The sequence below is a fragment of the Streptopelia decaocto genome (genome assembly GCF_964273445.1).
Source record: "Streptopelia decaocto genome assembly, chromosome: 17".
In the NCBI taxonomy this organism is placed as follows: domain Eukaryota; kingdom Metazoa; phylum Chordata; class Aves; order Columbiformes; family Columbidae; genus Streptopelia; species Streptopelia decaocto.
Genome location: NC_138672.1, coordinates 10,871,168 through 10,892,307, shown reverse-complemented (window position 1 = coordinate 10,892,307; position 21,140 = coordinate 10,871,168). Strand labels below are relative to the sequence as shown.

At 45.8% G+C, this 21,140-nt stretch overlaps 1 protein-coding gene across 6 annotated transcripts in view; it reads left to right on the top strand.

The window, feature by feature from the left end:
- Positions 1-20,148, top strand: part of DENND1A (DENN domain containing 1A) — a 139,476-nt gene extending 119,328 nt beyond the window's left edge. Inside the window, exons 20-24 of one of the 6 annotated variants that reach the window (XM_082067936.1) lie at positions 5,949-6,005; positions 10,108-10,196; positions 14,058-14,186; positions 16,107-16,362; positions 17,206-20,148. In XM_082067936.1, coding sequence (XP_081924062.1) covers positions 5,949-6,005; positions 10,108-10,196; positions 14,058-14,186; positions 16,107-16,362; positions 17,206-18,486 — 1,812 coding nt within the window. In that variant the 3' untranslated portion in view covers positions 18,487-20,148. Of the gene's footprint in view, positions 1-5,945; positions 6,006-10,107; positions 10,197-14,057; positions 14,187-16,106; positions 16,363-17,205 lie in introns of all 6 variants that reach the window. The other 5 variants (XM_082067935.1, XM_082067937.1, XM_082067939.1 and 2 more) reach the window with 5 other exon arrangements.
- Positions 20,149-21,140: the final 992 nt, after the last annotated feature.

Here is a 21,140-nt window from a genome sequence, read left to right as displayed (position 1 = left end):
GTCTGATTTCAGAAGCGTGTTGGTTGACAGTTCTTAGTATGTCTGTACCCAAAACAAACATGAACGTTCATAAGTTGCCTGTATGCCACCAAAAAAAAGTACTCTGGGTGCTAATGTAAATAACTGTGAAACAAATGGAAAATATATTCATGTACTAAAGCAGTTTATCTGACTGTGAAAAGACTTGTCCAGCTTCTCTTCCCAGCTGATTCTTGCTGCTCTTAAACTTTCGCGGGCCATAAAACGGAAATTGCCAGCTTATTGATGTTTTGGTTACTTGGTCTAAATAAACATGTTCATTTTTTCCATTCATGATCTGCACTTAGACGTGCAGAACAAACAGCTCTGCTTTGTAGGGCAGGGTTCTTCTTCAAGAAGATTAAATGGCATTAAGAGGTCAGAGGGAAGATGGGGAGAAACCCAGCCGGCTGCATTCCAGAAACGCGGAGCGGGTGCTGAGGCCCAGGCGGCGGAGGGAGGGGGGGGATTATCCGCGGGGTGGGAGGAGGGCTCCTGCGCCAGACCCTGTGACTCCCTTCACACCCAGGTGAGCTGGAACAATAGCAGATTCCCCTGGATCGCAGCAGGCATTGTGTGGCACTGGGGTAGAAACCAAAGGGGAAAGGGGAAAACAAGTTCATTTTCCAATATTCATGCAACAGTGTGCTGTGCTTGCAAAGCCGGCTCTTGCCACTCTGAACTGTTCTGACAGTAGAGGTACCTTCATTACGAAAATGAGCTTCCATTCCACTCTGCCCCACTGACAAGCTGTATGATCTCCCCGTTCCTTTCCGTTGAGCCACACGGAGTTCCTCCCTCTCTCCATTAGATTCTTTGTGGATGTAGCAAAGGTATAAGCCTAGTTCTTTAAAATGATTTTGTCTTCAGAAAGCGTATTTTCTATCCTCATTTCTTCTCACCCCTTTCTTTGACTGTTTATTTCAGAAAGAAATTCACTGTTGCTCAGTAAAAGTCACCTTGCAAAAAAGGCGAGTGTATTGGCCCAGAAGCACTTGTCCATCTAATGTCTGCTTGAGGCAGCTCAGATGTCCCGTCAGGTTCTATGGGGACAGTGTTCTTAGTCAGGGGAGTAAAAACAATGTCAATGGACAAGAAAATAACGCATGTGTTTGAAATCCTGCTTTGTGGTGTGCAAGATTTGCAGAAATGGCAATCCATGGGATAGGCGTTCTCTAACTAAAGGCTTGCACTCTTGTCATGCGTGTAAATATTTGACAAGTGAGAGCTGGTGCTCGCTTTAGGAAGACGTGCACCACCCGCAGAGCATACCCAGGGGTTACTGCCTGTCCTGCACTCACTTGCCAGCATTTTCTAATGAGACAGCTACATCTTCTTCAGCTCCTACAGCGATGCGGTGTGTATGCAGCACATGCTATGGAGGAATTCATGCTTTGCAGGAGGATAATGTGGCTGCAGTCCCGCACCCAGCAGATGTGTTCACCCATGAAAAAGCACATTCTGGGATATGGCTTTTAGTGTTTTCCAACTGTCTTGGCATTTCAAGCGCTTCTTAAACAGGGATGTTCAGAATAAATTTACTGCCCTGGGTACATGAGAGTCAGATGCCATAATACTTGGATGTATGGAGAAAATATTGTGGTTGAGCTGACCTCCTATGGCTCTGTGACAAGCAATAGCAGCTGGAACATATCTGCAGAATCTCCTTGTTAGTCCTGTTATGCTGAAGGACCCATAAATATCTCGTAGAGAGTATCTTGGTCCATCACTGCTGGCGTGTGGAAGAAGAATTGTGCTTTATAAATAATACATATAAAATAAATACATCAGTACATACAAGGCTAACCAAATCATCTAGATTGACAACCTGAGGAAAGCTCAGAGGGTCTTATGGATGACTTGCTTAGTCTATCAATGTAGATCAGCATCCAGAAGCTTATTATGTATTACTTATGAAGCTGATACGTGCAGTAAGGCCAGAACTGTCTGAAATGACCTCTGGGCCCCTGGATTAAACCAGAAGATTAAAGGGAGAGTATGTGAAACATATGATTCTTCTAAGTGCTAACCCCACTGTGGTTGCTTGTTTGGCCAGGCGTTTTTTGGATTTGCCCTTCAGAACCGGCCTGATTAATACCCAGTAAAACGGTTGCAAGTGCTGCGCCGCGGAGACGGGAGCCGCGTCCTGAGCGTGTGCGGAGGAGCAGCCCCTCATTACGCAGCCTGCGCGGTGGACGATGGAGCCGAATGAGGCAGATAGTCATTGCTGTTTATAGAACTCTTTAAATGAGAGACCATCTCTTCTCTTTTTTCCTTTTTCTCCCTGTACAAATATGCTGCTTGTTGGAGAGGAATAGCTGTTAAAAGATAATAGGGGCTGTGTCCATTTTCCAACATTTTGAATCACGTGGGTTGCATGATCTCCTTGATTTGAATTCCAGTATCTGGCCCACAGAAAGCCCAATGCAAAGCTGACAAAATGACCAGTTAAAAAAGAAAACACACACAAAATAACATGGCTTTTTTCTTTATATTTAACACTGCATTGCTGGATTTTCCACTATTTTAAATGAAAAATATATGTAGTTAGTTCCATGTTGACAATGTCCTTGAGGATTTGACAGTGAGATTTTCCAGCAGTTGCTCTTCGTTAGAATCCTGGTGGTGTTTAATAAGGCAGCCGAACTGCTGGCACCTTCGGTTCTTGTTTGTTCTCCGAGGGCTCGGGGCTGCTGCAGTAAGCACATCGACCAGGGCTGATCATTACAAGGGCGTACGCCACCATGAATAAAAATGTCACACGTTTTCCCATCTCACAGCGGTACAAAATGTCAGTCCTGTCAAACAGACATTGCAGGTAGCACTGAGCAGTCAGAACAAATTGGGAAGCCGAATATTCCCCCAGCTTTCTGATATTCTTCATTTGAAGCAGAAGAAAAACAGTTGTTAACCTATTAGCTGTGATTTTAAACTCTGCTGAGATAGTAGATGGATAGACGTTAACACATGGGGATAAATATATTCCTGGGGTCTGGGATTTTTTGCAACGTCTCTCCATCCATGTATGTTGAGAAACGGACGGAATGAAAACTAGCCACTGCAAAATACACCTCGTTTTGTAGACTTCTTTGGAAATTCAAACATAATCTCAGTGAGGTTCTCTCTGAAACCCTTCCTCGCTTTATCTCTGTGAAAGGTTCTGGAAAAACTCCTTGTTGCTGCTTTGCCGGTAATCCAGAGAGGGCATGGTTCAATGAGTTAAGGACTTTTCTTTCATGGTCCTTTCATCATGCACTAATGTAACAGACCATCGCAATTTTACTCCCTTTCTGAATGAAAGTTGTGCTGCTTTCCGGCTGAGGCGTATCATGCAACGCGGAGTCCACGGGATGCGTTATTTCCCAGGTGTTGGATGAGCCTTAGTACCGTGAACATCGCTGTGTACTCACTGAGTTGCCCATCTTGGGCAGCATACCCAGTATACCATGGCACCAGACAGGATTCAGACGCCTGAAATAAAGATCCTTGTTCAGTAAGCTTTGGAAACAGGAGCTTTTAGGCACCTACCTTTCATTTCCTTCTCTTACTGCCTACTTCTCTATTAATGCAATGGAAGATTTCCAGTTAGAAAGGTAAGGAGAGACTCCTTTTTTCCCCTCATGAAACTAATCAGGGTGTTTAATTGTGGCAGTCTCTGTCCCATTCATGGATTTTTGGCACAGCTACAGGCTTTCCTGCATTTTTGCCAGATTCATTCTACCTTCCCAGTCTACAAATGCGGCTTGAAGAATGAGGCCTCCCTTAAAACACGGAGGTTGTTTTTATCACAGGACCCAGCAGATTTCTGTTGAAGTATTTCAGAATGTAAATTTAAACTATCTGCTCTAAAGCATACACTGTCCTTGTCAGCCCGGTGTGCAAGCTGTGCATATGGGAGTATGTAAAACGTCGTGTGGGCACGTGCGGGGGTCTGGATGGACAGTAAAACAGCCGCCTCATAGCTTCCATCTGTTTCTGCACTGAATCTTTTTAGGTACCATCCATTTTTCAGTGTTGTTATTTTCTCCTTTTTATATTTTTTATCGAGCGTTCAGTTGCGGTCCAGCATATTCTCCAAAGTCAGCACTTCGGGTCTCTTGCAGCCCGATGTGTTTAACACGGGCTCATTCAGGGCTGGGCATCTCTCCCATGTCTCCTTGTCTTTAAAACGCACCGGCAGTTTTGAAGCCCCTCCTGAATTTCTGAAGGAAATAAGATATTCATGTAAAAAAGGAAATAATTAGAAAAACCCCTCAGTACTAATTGAGAAAGAGAAACACTTCTGTGTGTACTGACAAACCGTTCTCATCTAGTTATGTTTGTGCTTTTTTTTCTCGTTGCACTTGTTGCCGCAAATGAAATAGCACCTCTAATTTACTCCTAAAGGCTCTGTTTTGAATACCACTTAAAGAAAATCTCAACAAACATCCACAATTAGTTTGGGGTAATATTTTGCTCACAAGCTGTTACCTTGCAGACCTAAAATGAGCTTTTTGTAATGTTTCCTCTAGGATAAAACCCATAAATAACTGTATTGTGAAAGTCCCTTGAATATATAATAGCCACCTTACAAGATGTGGCGTCTATAATTTTTTAATAGTATTTTTACAGTGTAAAAGTCAGTGTAGGGTTTTTCTTCCTGCAGCATCTCATAGCTTAAAATCACTCGTCTGATAATTAGTAAAACAGTGCCAGGTCTGCAGTCATAAAATTGGCTTTGTGCAAATTTTCTGTCTTGTTGCTTCAAAATTATTTAGAACAAGACAATTAAGAGGATATCTGGAGTAGAAAGGTATGCTGGTAAACAGCTCTTGCTAAGAAAGTGCTAATTTAGACATTTCTTCCCTTCATTGGAAAACCTGTAGTACATACATTTAGGACCATACCTCAAATAGCAATTTAGCGGCTTTTAGCAGCGCGGCCGCGCGCTGCCGTGCGCCCGTTGCTCCCTCCAGCACGGGTAATTAAGCTGATATTCCAACACAACTTCCCCTACTGACCTTTAGAAGCAGCGTATTTTGCTGCATTAACAAATTAACTTCAAATCCCTGGCTTTTCCTGTAAATATGGTCTTCATATAGTTTGAATATACTTGCTTATCCCATGCTGGTGACAGATCTTAACATCAACATTAAAAATTAAGCTCTGGTAAAGGGCAAATAACTGTTGTGTGCCGGTGGGCTCCACGTCAGCCGCTGCTCCCTGCCCCGCGCCTGTTCTTTCCCACGCGTCGCAGCGCCGATTTCAGCCGGACTGATGCAGGAGGCATAAAAGATTTGAAAAAGAAACCAACCCACAACAAAAAACATTGCATCTTGTTTTTCTGCATCGTCAGATACTTTGTGGAAGTCGCTAGGTAGTACGTGAATGTCTTTTTAAGTAGGTAGAAAAGTGCAAATTTCAGATTTTTCAGGTGTTCCTTTATGGTTCTGAAACACAATGGAAAAGAAGTATGCTGTGTCATGTAACAGAAGTTAAATGTGTTTTAAGATTGTGCTTTCAGCACAGATTGCAGAAGAGAATGCAAATGGCATGCAATAGGGTAGGCCGGCGCTGTACTGTTAGACAGCGCGAGGGGAGCTGAGAGAGGGTGTCTGTCGATGTAAAGACTGTGCTCCTCGGAAGTTAACAACTCCTGCGATATGAATCTGGAATCTCTTTGGAGAGAAATGCAGTGATCTGTGTAAGGTTTGGTTTGGTGTAAGCTGAGGGTCAGGCTGCGGCAGCGGGCCGGGGCAGCTGCCTTTCCTCTTGTGGGATTTTGTAGCTCATGAGATTTGTCAGTGGGGGAAGAAAAATGTGTTTTGTGAGGTGAGTATGAAGTGAAGGTAAATCACACGTTGTCATCCACTCCTACTGCTTTTGCCACAAAACCAGCGGTGTTTTCGTGTAGGTGACTATTTAATTTAGTTTCCGCTTTGATACAGCAGCAAAGACTCCGTCCGCCCCGGCCACCGCCTCCAAAGCTGCAGCGTTCGTCCAGGCCCGTGAGTAGCTGGTAGATTGTTTCACTGCCACAGCTTAACACTGCCTGAACTACGCTCTGAGTAGCATTACTAAACCTCGGTAGTTTAGACTGTCAAACTGTGCAAAAAAGCCATGTGTGAATTATGCTCCTAAACTCCCTTCTTCTTTGCTGCGGCACAGCCCTGGGACCTGCATTTGTTCTGCTTTTCTTTGACAAGTTCTGCAGCTTTTCGTCAGTTCTGCAGGTAACTGATGCTGCTCTTGCAACATTTGTTTTCACTTTTGCGGTGATTTCTTACACAAAAACTCTGGCTAGGCTGGCATAAGTTTTTAGCCAGTGAGCTTTTGAAGACTTGCACTAAACTCAAATACAAAAGGAAGCAGAAGTCTGAAGAGAAGATATTTATTCCCTGCAAGTTATGCTTTAAATTAATTTGAGACACTGATTTTTTCTCTGTGGAACAGATGAGTGAATACACATGAAGAAAGCAAAGTCTATATTTGGGCAGTAGAACATTAGTACCACATTATGGATGATAGACATATATACTCTATGTTCATTTAAAATACAAGCTGGGAGTCTGTGTAATTAGAGAGTACGGAAGATGTGGGTACAGCGTGTTGGCCAGAGGAAGTGACTTGTGCAGGAGAACTACCCAGAAGTCATTCTTGGTGCAATACCTGCACTGCCCTAGGCAGGCGTACCTTGTCTCGGCAGCTTTTCCTTCAAAACACTCACTCTTGGACAAGTGTGATATATTAACTATGCCAGATGGCTTGAAAACTGGAGACCCTGCTGGTCCTGTACCAGTGATGATTTTTTTCAGCAGTACAGGAGAGTGGTATCAGTTCGAAGGGGTGTTGTTTTTACAACAGCCTTGGAAGAGATTTATTTCCATGCAGGACTTTTGCTTTATTAATATAATCACCCCACAAGGCAAATACATCTTGCTCTTTGCTTCCTTATACAGACATGTATGTGCATAAGAGAGAGATGCAAGTTTTCAAATCTAATCTTGCTAAAACTTATCAAAAATGTGTTTCGAATGAGCAGGCAACTGGTTAACAAGTGCACTTGGGTGTGTGTTAACTTTTGGTCTTCGTGCATGTTCGTGTTACGTTTCAATAGCATGTGTTTCTTCTCCTCCCTCTTTTTAACTCTGGGTGTTTAGCCTAACAGAGTCTCGCTCTGAAGATTTGTGTTTTCTGTGTTTAAAAGGTAGCATTGATTATATGTGTTCTCTTAAATGTCATTGCTATGGGAGACCCTCTCAGCTACGTTACGCCAGGAACACACTTTCCCGGGTCCCGAGCGGCTCGTGCTCCCCAGGCCGCGGGGTGTTTGGCAGCACAGAGCCGTTCCCTCTCTAAGGGAGGGCACGGTGCCATTCCCCTCTGCTAAAGTTGCTAAACAGTCTTGTTCAGATGGAGTAATTTATTACATCAAAGTCTTGCTAAGACTGTTTAATCTCCCAGCTGTAGTGCATTAATAGTCCTCACTGTAATGTGTTTGTGTCAACTGTCTTTGCTCCTGATGTGATGGATAAAAGGTTGGAAATGTAATAATAAAAGCTCCTGTTGCATTCATCTAGCTGTGTCAATAAGTGGAACAGAAATGCTTCATTCATCAAGAGGAAATTCAAGATAAATGTAAATTATTATAATCACTCCCCAAAATATGCTTGTACCAAATATACATAAATTTGTTGTTGTTCATAACTGTTATTTTGCTTTTAATAGTTGAAACACATTTTTGTGTGTGTAAATAATACTTCGTACAGGCTGCTTTTTCCCTCTCTGAGTCTTGGCATATATTACAGAGGTGGGGATCGGCATGTGGTTTATCCTCGCCTGTTCAGCAGCCCTGAAAGCAGAGACCGGGTTCCTCTGCTCTTCCAACCAGTTCCACGTGGTACCGGAATTCCTGAGAAATACTTACTGTTTTCAGGTTATATCTGTTACGAGGAGCATTCCATGGGCACTGGTCCTTCCAGTGTGAGTCAGTGCTAATAACAAAAACAACAACACAGACCAAAGCAAGGTTAAGGAAGCAGAACATATATGTTCTTTACATTCTGCTGTTTTGGAAATGAGTTGTGGTGGTATTATGAAAGAGGGAGGGCTGTTGGTTATAATTAATAGAGATTTGTTTGGATTAATAGTGGCTGTTTGGAAACTTCATTCAATTAGAAAAAGTTAAAATATAATAATTATCCATAAAGATGATGGGGACAGTAATAAGCACATTTAACCCTTCTGTACTGGATGTTTACCTTTATTCTTTTGGCTCTGTGCTCATGTAATTGGATTTTGTTCATACTTTTGCATTTGATAAGCATTTAACCTTGCCTATTTGGCTTCATAAGGCTCAAAATCCAGCAAGGAATTGGCTTGATTCCTGGTTTTTCCCTGCAGTCCCCCCCGAACAATGCTCTAAATCCTGCTTGGCGTGTCACCCTGCACTTCGCTGGGCTGGGGCCCCTGGAGCCATCCCAAACTCTCATCTCTCTCCCTCATCACCATCACTCCCCCAGGGAACCACCCCAAAGGTGAAAGTGTTCACAGCATGATGACAAGCCAGCTTTACACATCACCTTCCAGCTCAGATTTAATTAAACAGCTTGCTTTCTTCCTTCCTCTCTTTTTCTCTTTCTCTTTCTCGCTCTCTTCTCCCCCCATTCCTCTTGCTTCTCTCCCCCCCTCGCACGCACTCTCTGTTTTATCAGCCCTAATGAAGCAGTATTCTTCATCGATCCTGCTGATTGCCAGCCCATTCCTTTTGTTTGTTGGCACCGAGCCATTCTGCCGCACTCTGACAGCTCAGCTCGTCTAATTAGCTCTGTTGTTCTTTTCCCCATGTTTCACCACGTTGCAAGTTCAGTTGAAGTTGCCACAAACTTAATCCTTCCATTCCTGCCATAAATTCACATTCTTAAGCCGCCTTTATTGTAGAGGGGAGCAGCCTTGTGTGGGGACTGATCTTCAAGACCTTAACATCTGACCTTTTTATAAGCCCTTTTTCCTAAGAAATAGTGGCGATACATCTCTGGGTTTCTTCATCATATCTGCTGTACACCATTTCCTTTGAAATGAAAATTCAATGCAATAATCATGCTACTATCTTCTGCATACTGCTGTGTAGTGCAGACACGCTGCACACAGTTCAGCGGCTTTTCCTGGCAAGAAACTTGAGGTTTATGTGCCTGGGGGGAAAAAAAAGGAACCTGGAAACAGTTCACCACCCAACAAATAATGGTTACAAATAAGTAAATAAGCAAAAACTTACAGAGGTGGGGGGAAATCTACATCTGTTTTATCGTTGCAAACAAATTAATTCCTCATCCAAAGAGCACTTGGGTTGTTGGCCTTTAACTGCTCGTTGTGGCTGTTAAGGGAGCACAAGCTCAGGCAGGTCAGAAGTTGAGTTGGATTCCAAACTTGGAGGGTTTGGGCATTTCTGTTGAATCTGGCGTTCAGCTAAGCCAGCAAATCAGATTCCTGCTCAGGTAAGCTAGTACTTTCTGAATAAAAAATGAAAAGCTTGTTCATACTGTCCAACCCTGATGCTGAACGTGTTGGTTCACGTTTGACCCAAAGGGATCGGTCCGTCCCCAGGATCACTCGCTGGCGCGGGCACATGGACAAGCTTTGCCTGGGCAGGGATCAGATGTGCTTATTCCTTTCCATGAAGTAAAGCTTGTTTGCTTGTGGAGTTAATGCAAGTAGATTAAGCTTGATTTCTGAACATTAGAAGATGATGGAAATGTTATTTGAGATTGGATTGGCAGCGACATCATCTTATATGGAAAAGCTTTGGATTTTGTTACAGACAACAAAAGAGACACTCACATAACATTGACCTGAGAAGTTGGGTTCTGGTGAACAAGTGGACAAAAGGATCATGATGTCAGTGCCAAACTCCTCTTTGCAATCTGATGTACAGCAACACACAGGATTTACAACTGACCGTACAAGGGGAAGCTCACATTTGGGGAATCTTTTATCAGAAATTTAGTCTGTACCAAACAGGACACTGGAAATATGCATATTTTGTTATGTGTGTCTGTTGTTTGATCAGTTTGGAGTATTTGCTGAACTGTCTTGTGTGTGTGTATGTAATAGGTTCGCCCACCAAGACCTCATGTTGTTAAGAGACCCAAGAGCAACATCGCTGTGGAGGGACGGCGGACGTCGGTGTCTAGTCCGGAACAGTGAGTACTGCGCCGCTCTGCTTCTCGCTCCTTGTGTCAACAAACGGCGCGTTCAGCCGGGACCCAGCCAAAGAGAAAGTTCAAAATACTGCAGATGGAAGTGATTTTTTAACTAACAAAAATTTGGTATGATTTTTTTTCAAGAAACCAAAGTTTACTTACTGGAAAATTCTGGTTTGCCAGGTTAAATATAATTTGATCAGGCTGTTCAGTGAAAGCTTTCAGGTTCTGGAGGCTTGTTCCTTTCCTCGTTGTTTTATTTTGAACTGTGCGTTAAATGGAATTGTTAGCCACATCCCTGCGAATCCACGGTTGTTGCCGGGAGGGACTGACCTGGTGCACGTGCAGCATCGTTGGTGCTGTCCTGAACTGGTGCCCAGTGTGGGGGGTCACCCCGGGGCTGCACGCAGGACTCGGGCCACAGGACGGTCACACTGACCCCATCTGTCCCTTGTCATTCATCTCTACCTGCAGCACAACGTCATTATTATGGCATGGCCACTGAGTTATTTACATCCCAGCCTGTGGCGGCTGTGTCAGTGCAGTGAGATACTTTAGCTCGTGCCCAGAGTTGCAGGATATTGGGTGTATCTCAAGATGCTAAAGTCCCATAAAGAGAAAAATGGTTGTTTCCTTTAAAGACACCGTTTTCCCACATGTGCATCAGTTCCCTGTCATGATTGTTCAAGAGGAAAAAAGAGGAGGAGGTTGGGTCTCTGCCACCCCCAGAAGTGCAGTGCATGGTTGGCTTTTCCAGCCGCTCCAGAACGGGGAGATGCTGTGGCTGCCGCTGAAACGGGCGTCACTTGGCCATGCTGGAGGATGGCTTATCCACTTTACAGTGGAATTTGGTTGCCCTCTTGTGGAGTAGATGGCAAATCCTGTAAAAGGGTTTGTGCTGTTGCAGGGCGGGAGCTGGCCCTGCACAGAGGTTAGACGAATTTTTAAAAGAAGTTTTTTGGTAATATTTAATATGATGGCTCACTGCATGTGGATGGAGGATAGTTAAGTCAGTTTAATCATTATGTGTGTTTTGTATGAAGGGTGTAGAATATGTAGAAGGATGTAGTATCTGTGTGTTTTGTATGAAGCAGGCAGAGGTGTCACCCACCTTGTTCCCACTTTCAACTCTTTGTTGATATTTCCAGCTCTCTACAAAATTTGTCAAAAGTTCATAAAAACTATAAAGCAATTAGTTGCCCGCCTTGAAGGGTGTAGTGATCACAAGCGGTTAGTTTTGCTATCTATTTGGATGACTTGTGATACAAATATTTTTTTTGTTGTTTTAATTTAAAATATCCTTTATGCTAATGTCTTTGTGGAAATATTCTGCTCCTCTGAATATTCATCGTATACAAAGTAACACGTTAAGAATCCAATAGATATTTTAATGCTTTTGTTCGCTGGGGTGCAGGAAGGAGCTCAGTGACAGGTCTGGGTTTGTGCAGAACAGTTACCGGGCCCCTCAGTCCCGAGTCTCCTGTCTCATACTGGCAAGAAAAAGCCCCCGCATCCAAATCTCTCATTTTCTTCATTTTACTGTCTAAGAGGGACAAATTCCTTCGCTCCCTAGAGCTGCTGTATGGCGATTCTTCAAAAAAATACATTGATTTAAAAAATCCTCCCTCAAATTTTGGAAGCTCTTTTTAGGAGAGTAATGACAAGAAATCCATACAACCCCTTTGTACCATCATTTCTTTAACAGGAAAAAGCAACGCAGTTAATAAAATATACAAATTTCTCATAACTAAAATCTCTTAAAATTATTACCAAATTCTCCTTATTAATTCCCATATCCTGTGCTCACATTTTCCGTATGTATTTTTTCTATCTCAAGTACATTTAGGTGTCAATTAAATTTGAAATATCTACATTTGTCAGCATTTCATTTTTGGGCAGTGTGATGTGCTGCTGATTTGTCCGTGCATCCTGACACATGAAAAAAGCTCCCGAGATGCAGATCTTCCTCATTAAAAAGAACCCCACACTATCATAATGGAGCGCAGAGCCATGGAGCGCATCCCCAGCTTTATCGCGCCGTGTTTCTGACATGATATTTAAAAAGGAACAGCCGCGGCTGTCAGCACTGTCACATGCTGGTGCTAACCGGAGACATGTTAAACTAAACATTAGAAAGAGATCAGCAAGTCATCTGCATGGGAACTGGCGCCGAGATGAGGGAGGCAGGAGCGGCGCAGCCATGTGGGGATGATGAGGGCTGGGCTGTGACGGGCGCGTCCTTTCTGGCCGTTGTGCCGTGGCTGGCAGCTGCGGCGCTGCCGGGGCGCCGGGACCCGCCTGGGCGGCTCTTGGTGCGGCGGGAGCGCCGGTGCAGCCGCGGCGCCGGGCCCGGCGGGTTAACGAGGACCAGGCGCTGCTGCTGCCTTCCGCTGCCTCCAGCTAATGAGAAATTGAAACTTGGACAGGTTTAGATTGTTCATCCCTTATCTTGGACCAAAATCTCGTACTGCAGAGCACACCAGCAGTGAAACTGCTTTCCTTTTTCTAATTATGAGATCCCTCTTTCATGTAAGGAGCAACCAACCTGGTGTGTATTAACTTGCTGTATATTTCATCTTCTTTGCACTGACTGCACTGAAGTGCAACTGATGATCTAGCCAGCAAGATCCAATCTTATTTCTTCGTAGTTTGTCCCTGGTTTATTTAATATGTGCACACAGACATGCAATGCGTTTGAATTTAGCAGAGTCAGCAAACAAAAGGTGTCGCAGGCAGCGTTTTAAGGGCAACTGCACCCAAATATTTGTTACGTGGAGTTACCAAACCTTTAGTGTATCAGCAGGTGGAAACAGTGGATGTTAGAAGCTTCTGCTTTATGCAGAAAAGAGTAATTTACTGGGGTTTTGGTTAAAACAAAGTGAAGCAACTGCTTGCTACAATAAATAATAGAAAAAAGTATTCATAAAATCAGCCAGGATTATTTTTCTTTTATCCCTCAACCAGTGTATGTTTACCCAGACCTATATGGCCATGCACTGTTAGTTTTATATTCCCTACAAATTTAAGCATTGTCTTCATTAGGTACAAGAACAAATCCTGGAGATCTGACCTCTGGGTATAAAATAAAGATGACTAATAACGTTCTTGTTGGACTTTTTAGGGGTTTTTGTATGTTTTGTTGTTTGCTGTAAAAATATATTTTTTTTTTTAAATTACAGCTCCTGTGTGTTTCCAGAGGCACTTCTGATTTTAAGTTTTCATCTGAAAGGGTTTTTATTCCAGGCCACTGATAACAAATGCATAGGTTGATAGTTCCTGTCCTGTGATGCAGAGAAATGAGCTTGAGTGCCTTTCCTGCCAGACTTTGGATGAAAAGAAACATATACACCATATACACCTTACTTGAGAAGCTGCATTTCACGTAAACCCTTGGAGAGTTCTGGTTTTATTCTAGTGTGAAGTGATTTCAGATTTCTAAACCAGATTCAAGCAGCAATCATGTACTAGGGTAACGTCAGTCTGAGTCTCGGTGAAGAGATGGATCCAGTATTTGTTTGCTTGTAGTCAGAGCTCAGGGAGTCTGAGCAGAGATGTTGCTAAAGGACAGAAGACACCCAGCTCTCTAGAAAATGTCGTGGGGAAAACGTGGGTCTGTGTGGTGGCGTTTTCTGCGGGGCGGGTGCGAGTGCAGGGCCGGGTCCCTTCCCGGGGGGCGCTCGGCACGCTCGGAACAGTTGGGTTTCCCCGAAAAGCAGAGCTCAGCGTGTACCTGCAGAGCCCCTGGGGACAGTCACCACGTTCAGAAATGACTCAGAGCCTGCGAATCACTTGGTTTCTCTCTCCTCTGGAGCTCTGAGTGTGACAACTTGATAACTCCCTTTTCTCTCCTGTCTCCCCCAGCCTTGTAAAGCCCTTGCGACACTATACGGTCTTCCTCTCTGAGGACTCTTCTGATGATGAATTTCAGCAGGAAGAGGATCCTGTCTCTGGCTTCTCTGAAAACTTTTTCTTCTCTGCTCCTTTTGAATGGTCTATTCTTTATTCTTTCGTTGTATTAATTCAGTTTTCAGACCATGGGTTTTGCATTGGTCAGGGTGCCTGCTCCTATACCTGGATTTTGGAAATGCTCCTGCAGTCTCTGTGCGGTGCTTGATGAATGTTCAGCATTTCTCCTGCTTGTCTGTTTTGATCCGCAGCCGCATGCAACGCGCAGTCCTGCATGGCGCCCTGTCCGCAGGGCGCAGCTTGTGGCTCCACATCGGCTCGAGCTCTGTGCGATGTAACCCCTGCACTTGCCCTTTGTTCCCATGTGCTGCTTGTGCTCCTGGCCAAACCTCCTGCCCTTGCTGTGCTGTGTGACCGGTGGGTTTGGATTGTTGCATTAGGTGAGGCTGGAGAAAGCGGTTCTGGTTTGATAGCGGAGCCTCCAAGTGCTCGAAGCCATGGTGTGAAGCAGAGGCGGGTGCAGACGGGCGGGAGGGGACGCGAGCGCAGCTGGTTCAGCGGCAAAGGCAGAAAAGGTTCCCGCACTCCGGTGTTTGGGTGCAGGCGGCCAGGCCACTAAAATGGGTTGGTTGCAGAATATTCCTCAGGGCTTGTTTTGCAGTGTGATTTAATGCTCGGCAGATGAGCACAGCTCATGTGAGACACTAAAGGTACGACAAAGATTCGCACCAGCCCCGTCTTCCTAAGGCCGTGTACCATCAGCTGTCTGTCTTGTACCTGCGTCATCACAGCCTGGTGTTGCCAGCTGGATGCCTGCGGTTGGTGTGCTGATGAGTGAAGGAAGATGGGCTGTTCATAAATGTGCATGATATAGATGCATTATAATAAAATATGGAAAGAGGAGGAGGGTTCTTCCACGGTATCTGTTTTTGCAGGTCTCACCAATATTTTCTTTTAATTGAAACCTTGTTTAAATGCCACGCTAAAACTGGCTGCCAGTCAAACGCCAGTCACCACAGATATCTGTGGCACTTCTTGTTATTAATTGGATGCGCATTATGCTGCTGGTCTCTGTACACAGAACCAGTATGCAAATCTGCTGGTGTTCATTTTTCTGCTGAGGTATGTGCAAGAAAAGCATCCTGCTAACTCGGCCTTGGCTGTAAATGTAAAATAGGTGTCTCCATAATGGATTGTGTTGTTTCTTGATAAGATGACACCAGTGTAATCATTGGAACTCTGCAGTGCTCCCAATTATTGCAGGAAAACACTGAACTCTGTTCTGTGCTGAGTTAGCTTGGAGCAAGAGAATGTAGGTGCCTGCGGAACACGGGGCAGCCGCGCTGGCTCTGCCGTGTGAGGGGCTGAGCACGGAGCTCACGGCACAGGGAGCACACGGAGCACAGAGCACAGAAGCTCACGGAGCACACGGAGCACACGGAGCACAGAGCACAGGGAGCACGGGGAGCACAGAGCACAGGGAGCTCACAGAGCACAGGGAGCACGGGGAGCTCACAGAGCACAGGGAGCACGGGGAGCACAGAGCACAGGGAGCACGGGGAGCCCAGGGAACTCGCAGAGTGCACAGCACACAGAGCACACAGAGCACACAGAGCACAGGGAGCACGGGGAGCACGGGGAACTCAGAGTGCACAGCACACAGAGCACACAGAGCTCGTGGAGCACAGGGGGCCGGGGCCAGGCGGGCAGAACCCAGAACCCAGCGCGTTCCCTCGTCGGCCTGGCCTGGCTGCACGGTCACAGCTTTCCTCCGAGTTCTTCCCACTTACACCTTTTTCCTCAAGTGCTGAATCATTCTTGTGTGTCCTTCTGCCCTTGGTCACTTTGCTCACACACCTGCTGTTCACAAGGCACTATAAACTGTATTTTTCCATTCAAAAGCTTTTTGTAAAGCCATCCAGCTCCTTAGTAAACACCTGGGTTTTGTTTTGTTTTAAATTAAAAAGACAGTCATTTGTAACATGATTTTTGTTTCTTTCCTAGGCCTCAGCCTTACCGGGCGCTGAAGGAATCTGACAGTGCTGATGGGGAAGAGGCGCTCAGCCCAGAAAAATCCAGAGAGCCTCTGGCTCCCCGCGCTCCCGTCTCAAGCAAGGCCACGGAAATCAACCTCCTGGAGGACATTTTCCCGAACTTGGAAGTGGAAACACAGGCTCAGCCTCTCAGCCAAGCGAAGAGCCTGGAAGACCTGCGGACCCCCAAAGAAGAGGGGGATCAGCGATGCACGTTTGATTACCAGGTGTGGTCGGGGCTGCGTGCGTGCTGGGTTTGCACGGAGCCCAGGCTGGCTGCGGGGCTTCTCTGAGGAGCTTTTCCTACTGTTGGGTAGATGCATCCGTTTCCTGGGCATTTGTTCATGTGTGTCCAAATTTGTTTCTGAATGAAGAAGGTGCTGTCATGGCACTCAGTTATAAGCCAGTGACTTTCTCCACTAAACCTGCAGCCTTTACTTCTAAAGGCAGAAATATTTGCCCTGTTCCTCAGAATCTTCTTTGTCCGTTGGCAATCCCACACCGTTCTCTTTGAAGCTGATGCTGAGGACGAATACCTGGGGATCTTCAGGTCCCCTCCAAACTACATGGTTTTTAAATGACCTTTTTCTAATCTGGACATTTTGGTCTGAGCATCATTTGAACAATCTAGATTGCAGAGAGAGATTCTTTATGAGGAACTTCACTGACTATATGCAGTGTAGAAAGTGCCACATTGAAACCGACTCTGAGATCTTCATGTGACATGAAAGAAAGAAATGTCATTTCTATCTTACAATAATATTTAATTTTGTGTTCTATCCAGATATTTCATTTGACAGCTTTTTCCATACAGCAATTAAGGCTTCTCAATTTCTGTACCTTAGATATAGGCACTTGGCTAACAACAGGTGCCACAAAATGTCACGACTGAACGACTCATTAGAGGCAGAACTGGAATTAAATCTGCAGAGTCCTGCTTGTGATTTGTGCCTGTGCTCCCGGCTGCGTGCTGCTCCTCCGCCGCAGCCACGTCCTCTTCGCTCTGTCTCCACTTTATCCTCTGGGTTGTGAGGAGATCAGTAAAAGTTAATTTTAATGCTTTCTTGCAGAGAATGGATCTCGGCGTGTCTGAGAGGAGCAGGATTGTGCCAACCATGAAGCTGTCTCACGCTTACAACAAGCTGTGGAGCATGGGCCATGATGACATGGCTATTCCTACCAAGTACTCCCAGAGCTCCCCGGAGAGGCCCTTGGCCGCCCTGGGGGACGCGGCGCCAGCGAGGAGACCCCGCAGCAGGGCCAGCGTCCTGGCTCCCGCCGAGAGGGATGAACCGAATCCCGCCGTTCAAGGGAACATCACCATTCCCAGGCCACAGGGAAGAAAGACGCCTGAGCTGGGGATAGTGCCACCGCCTCCGGCACCCAGGGCTTCCAAGCACCAGGCTCCAGCTGGGCCGGCAGACATCCTCACCACTCCCAGTACAGGACGTGGCCACTTGGTTTCAGATCTTCTCCCAGAGCCCTTTGGAGCTGGTAGTGTCTCCTTAGAGCCCGAAATCCAGCAGTCTGTAAGTTACTCCAGCACTGCTGAGATGCTCCAGCCTGTCAAAGTGAAGACAGAGAACACAGGTAATGAAAGTGACTTCCTTCTCAATCTCCTGGATCCATTAAAAACAGCCGGATGGCAAAGCAGTGGCCCGCAGCAAGGTCCGCGCAGCCTGCAGAGCTCAGCCCCTGCACCTTCTGCAGCCGCCTTCGCCTCGGTGGCGAGTGACTTTGTGCCTCCTCCCGCTGCACCGTTTGTCCAGCCACTTGGTTACCCCTCCCCAGCAGCACCACCCCCTTTTTTACAGCCATCCCCTAATCCATTCACACAGACATTGCCAGGAGCCCTTTCGGTGCCTCTAGTTAGACCCGCAAGGGGCTCTTTCACCCCGTCTCTAGGTCACGCTTATAGCTCTAGCTTCATAACACCTAATTCTAGCTTCTACCCACCACAAAGACCTCAAGCAAACATTTCAACGCTCTCCATGCCAAACCTGTTCAGCGCGGCCGTGCCGCCGGCTCGCTCGTTCCTGCTGCAGAGCCCCGGCCCGGCCCCCGGCAGCGCCGTCCAGCCCGCGGCTCCGGCTGCGCCCGCCAAAACCAGAGCGGCACAGGGCCCGGCCAGCGCCAGGGTAGATCCCAAACTGGCGCTAGCTCTCCTGTCTAACGAACCCCCTCTGATCCCCTCCAGGCCAGCGAAGGGCTTAGAGTCAGTGTTACTGTCCTCAAAACCTGAGGAGACAAAAGATCCATTTGAAGATTTATTGAAAAAGACAAAGCAAGACGTGTCATCCACACCAGGTAAGGTTGAACAGCTCAGAAAGCGATGGGAAACCTTTGAATAACGCTCCCAATGGCCTTCTGATGTCCCTTTGGAATTGACAGAGGATTTTGTTGTTGTTGTTTTTTTGAGCCAGCATAGACCCAAGCGTTTCTCTGATGGGAAGCTGAGCCAGGGCGGCTGCGGGCCCATCCCCTGCCGCAGCTCACACTCCAGAGCTTTTTGCCCAAGTCCCCCCATTGTCCTGTCCCCACAAGCGCTTCCTCCCTGAAAACCCCCAGGACTCTGGCGCTGACCACAGAGGTCATTGGGCTTGAGTTGGGTTTGGGTTGGTTTTCCACACGTAGCTTTTCAAACACGCTGGTGCAGAAGTTGCTCCTCCCCTTGTATTTCCAGTCCCTGGCCCAGCGGGAGCACAACGCGGCACGTTGGCCGAGGGGCTTTTCCTGCCTGTGGGTACCGTGTTTGGTTTTCCCGCGTTCCCGCGGGGATGTTTTGCTTTCACGTGTGAAGTGCAGCAAACACACCCGGACTGGGGGCTGCACTGAGTTAATCCATTAGGGTCTGAGTTTGTCCTGTCTTGAAATACAGACATTCACATAGGTGAGATATTAGATGAGCTTTTGTTGCAGAGTTTTTATTTCCCTCCCCTGGTACTCGGACACTGAGAGGTAACAGGGGCCCTCTGGTGCAGAATTGTCGTAATTCCTCGTTGCACAGAGCAGTTGCTCAGGGTTTGGTCCTGCAGCTCTGGTGGGAAACTGGAAACACCAGCAATTGGTTTTCTTTTTTTAGGTTTTTTATTTGTTTGGTTTTGTTAAATACATCAGAAAATAGAGGCCATAAAGAGTATCCTAGTTCTTGTGTATGTTAATATTATATATAAACACTATAAATGACAGTATATAAATGGGATGTAACAATATCTTACTTGATTATTACAAACAAAAAAAGCAAAAAACCCTGGGGTACAAAGTTCCGGCTCCTGAGTTGGGTGCTGGGGCGGATGGAGCTGCAGCGCGGGGCAGGACGGGCAGGACGGCCCGGTCGGTGCCGGCACCGCGGGGCTGTGGCGCCCGAGCGCTTGGCTCCCCCAGCCCATCTCAACACCAGGAGAAGCGTTTGCTGGTGTGATGAGACACTAATTGCACCAGGAAATGGACTGTGAGGTCCCCACGTACGGAAATGCAAAGGAAAGGTTAAAGGGTACGTTCGGTCGCGTTTCCTGAGACACTCATTTGTGGCAATAGCATCCTCCTGGCCCTTCCGGAGCCGCTGTCCTTGCAGTCATCATTTCTGTTTTCCTTTAGCGGTGCTTTTTTTGTTGTTTTGTATTGGGCACAATCGGATGTACAGCACGTTGCACGGGAGAGGTAATCACATCACCATGAAGCCTTTGAGAAAGGAAATCATTTTGGACACATGGGGAAATTCTTGTAAAGCTTTATCTGATTTCCAATGTATCTATTTTATTCCTATAATCTTGGAAGTTTTCTTACTCCAGTGTATGCAGGTGGCTGCGCGTGCGAGGCTGTGCAATACGAAAGAAAAATACTCCTGATATCTGAAATGCCACCGGTTTGGGAAAGCTCACGGTATTCCATTGATATTCCATTTTCTGTGAAGTCCTGTTACTCTGACAAGCCATTCAGCTGGGTTTGTATTTTCTTTTTGTGTTGGACAACAGATGGTTTTAGTATTGCATAGTAAAATATTTAAAATGGAACTACTATCTTAGACTTTATTTTGTACAGTTCAGAATATGAGTGTTATATATAAATTGTCTGGAATTTCAGATCTCCTTTGCTATACGATAAAGTTTTTTCTCAACTCTGGTGGGTATGTACAGGCGCTAGAAGCTCTGCACACAACATGCCTTTTGAATTTCGAGTACTCTTAAAACGTTTGCTGTTGCACACTGGTGATACACTGAGTAGGCCTATTCACATGCTTAAGTAAAGAGAGAAGCGCTCAGGTTCTTGTGTATCACTGCGCATTGTTCCGCATCGCTTGTTATTTTACTCTGCCCATATTAAGGAATATTTTATGTAGTTGATTTTTAGACAAACAAGTGCTCTTGGATTATTTTTGTCAGCTTTGAGGCGCTGAAAGGTATTAACGCTTAACAGAAAGGGCGTTGATGGAGGGGAGAAGCTGCGGTTTGTCCGGCCCCAGCGCGCGGTACCGGCTGCTGGTCCCGGAGGGGCAGCCGGGCCCTGCGGCTCCGCTCAGTGCTTTGTCTTAGTTAAACTCAGGAACTCCTAAGGGGACTCATTGCTAACGGGGCAAGGTGTGAGCAGCCCGTGCTCGGCTGGGAGCAGCTGGGCTGGCAAACGCTGCTTCTGCTCATGGAGAAGGATTTTTGATGTTTTTTTTTTTTACTAATCTAGTATGAAAAGTTTATTACTCATCAATGACTTTATATTCAACTTTGTACATTTTTCTGTCCTCCCCATACTTGTTTGGTACTGCTTTGCTTATTTACAGATGCCTTCTTCCGTTAGAAATAACTTTTATTTAAAACAAAACAAATCCCAACTCTTTGAAGTTGTATGTATCGGATGCTGTACAGATGGTAAAACCGTGTTTGTATCTTGTTCACTCCTTAGATTAAGACCATTTTAGACACTGGAATTGGAAGCTGTCAAGACAAGCATTTTGTAACTGAAGCCCTTTCTTTCATTACCTCATTACACACGTTAATTGTGAGAGGTTTGT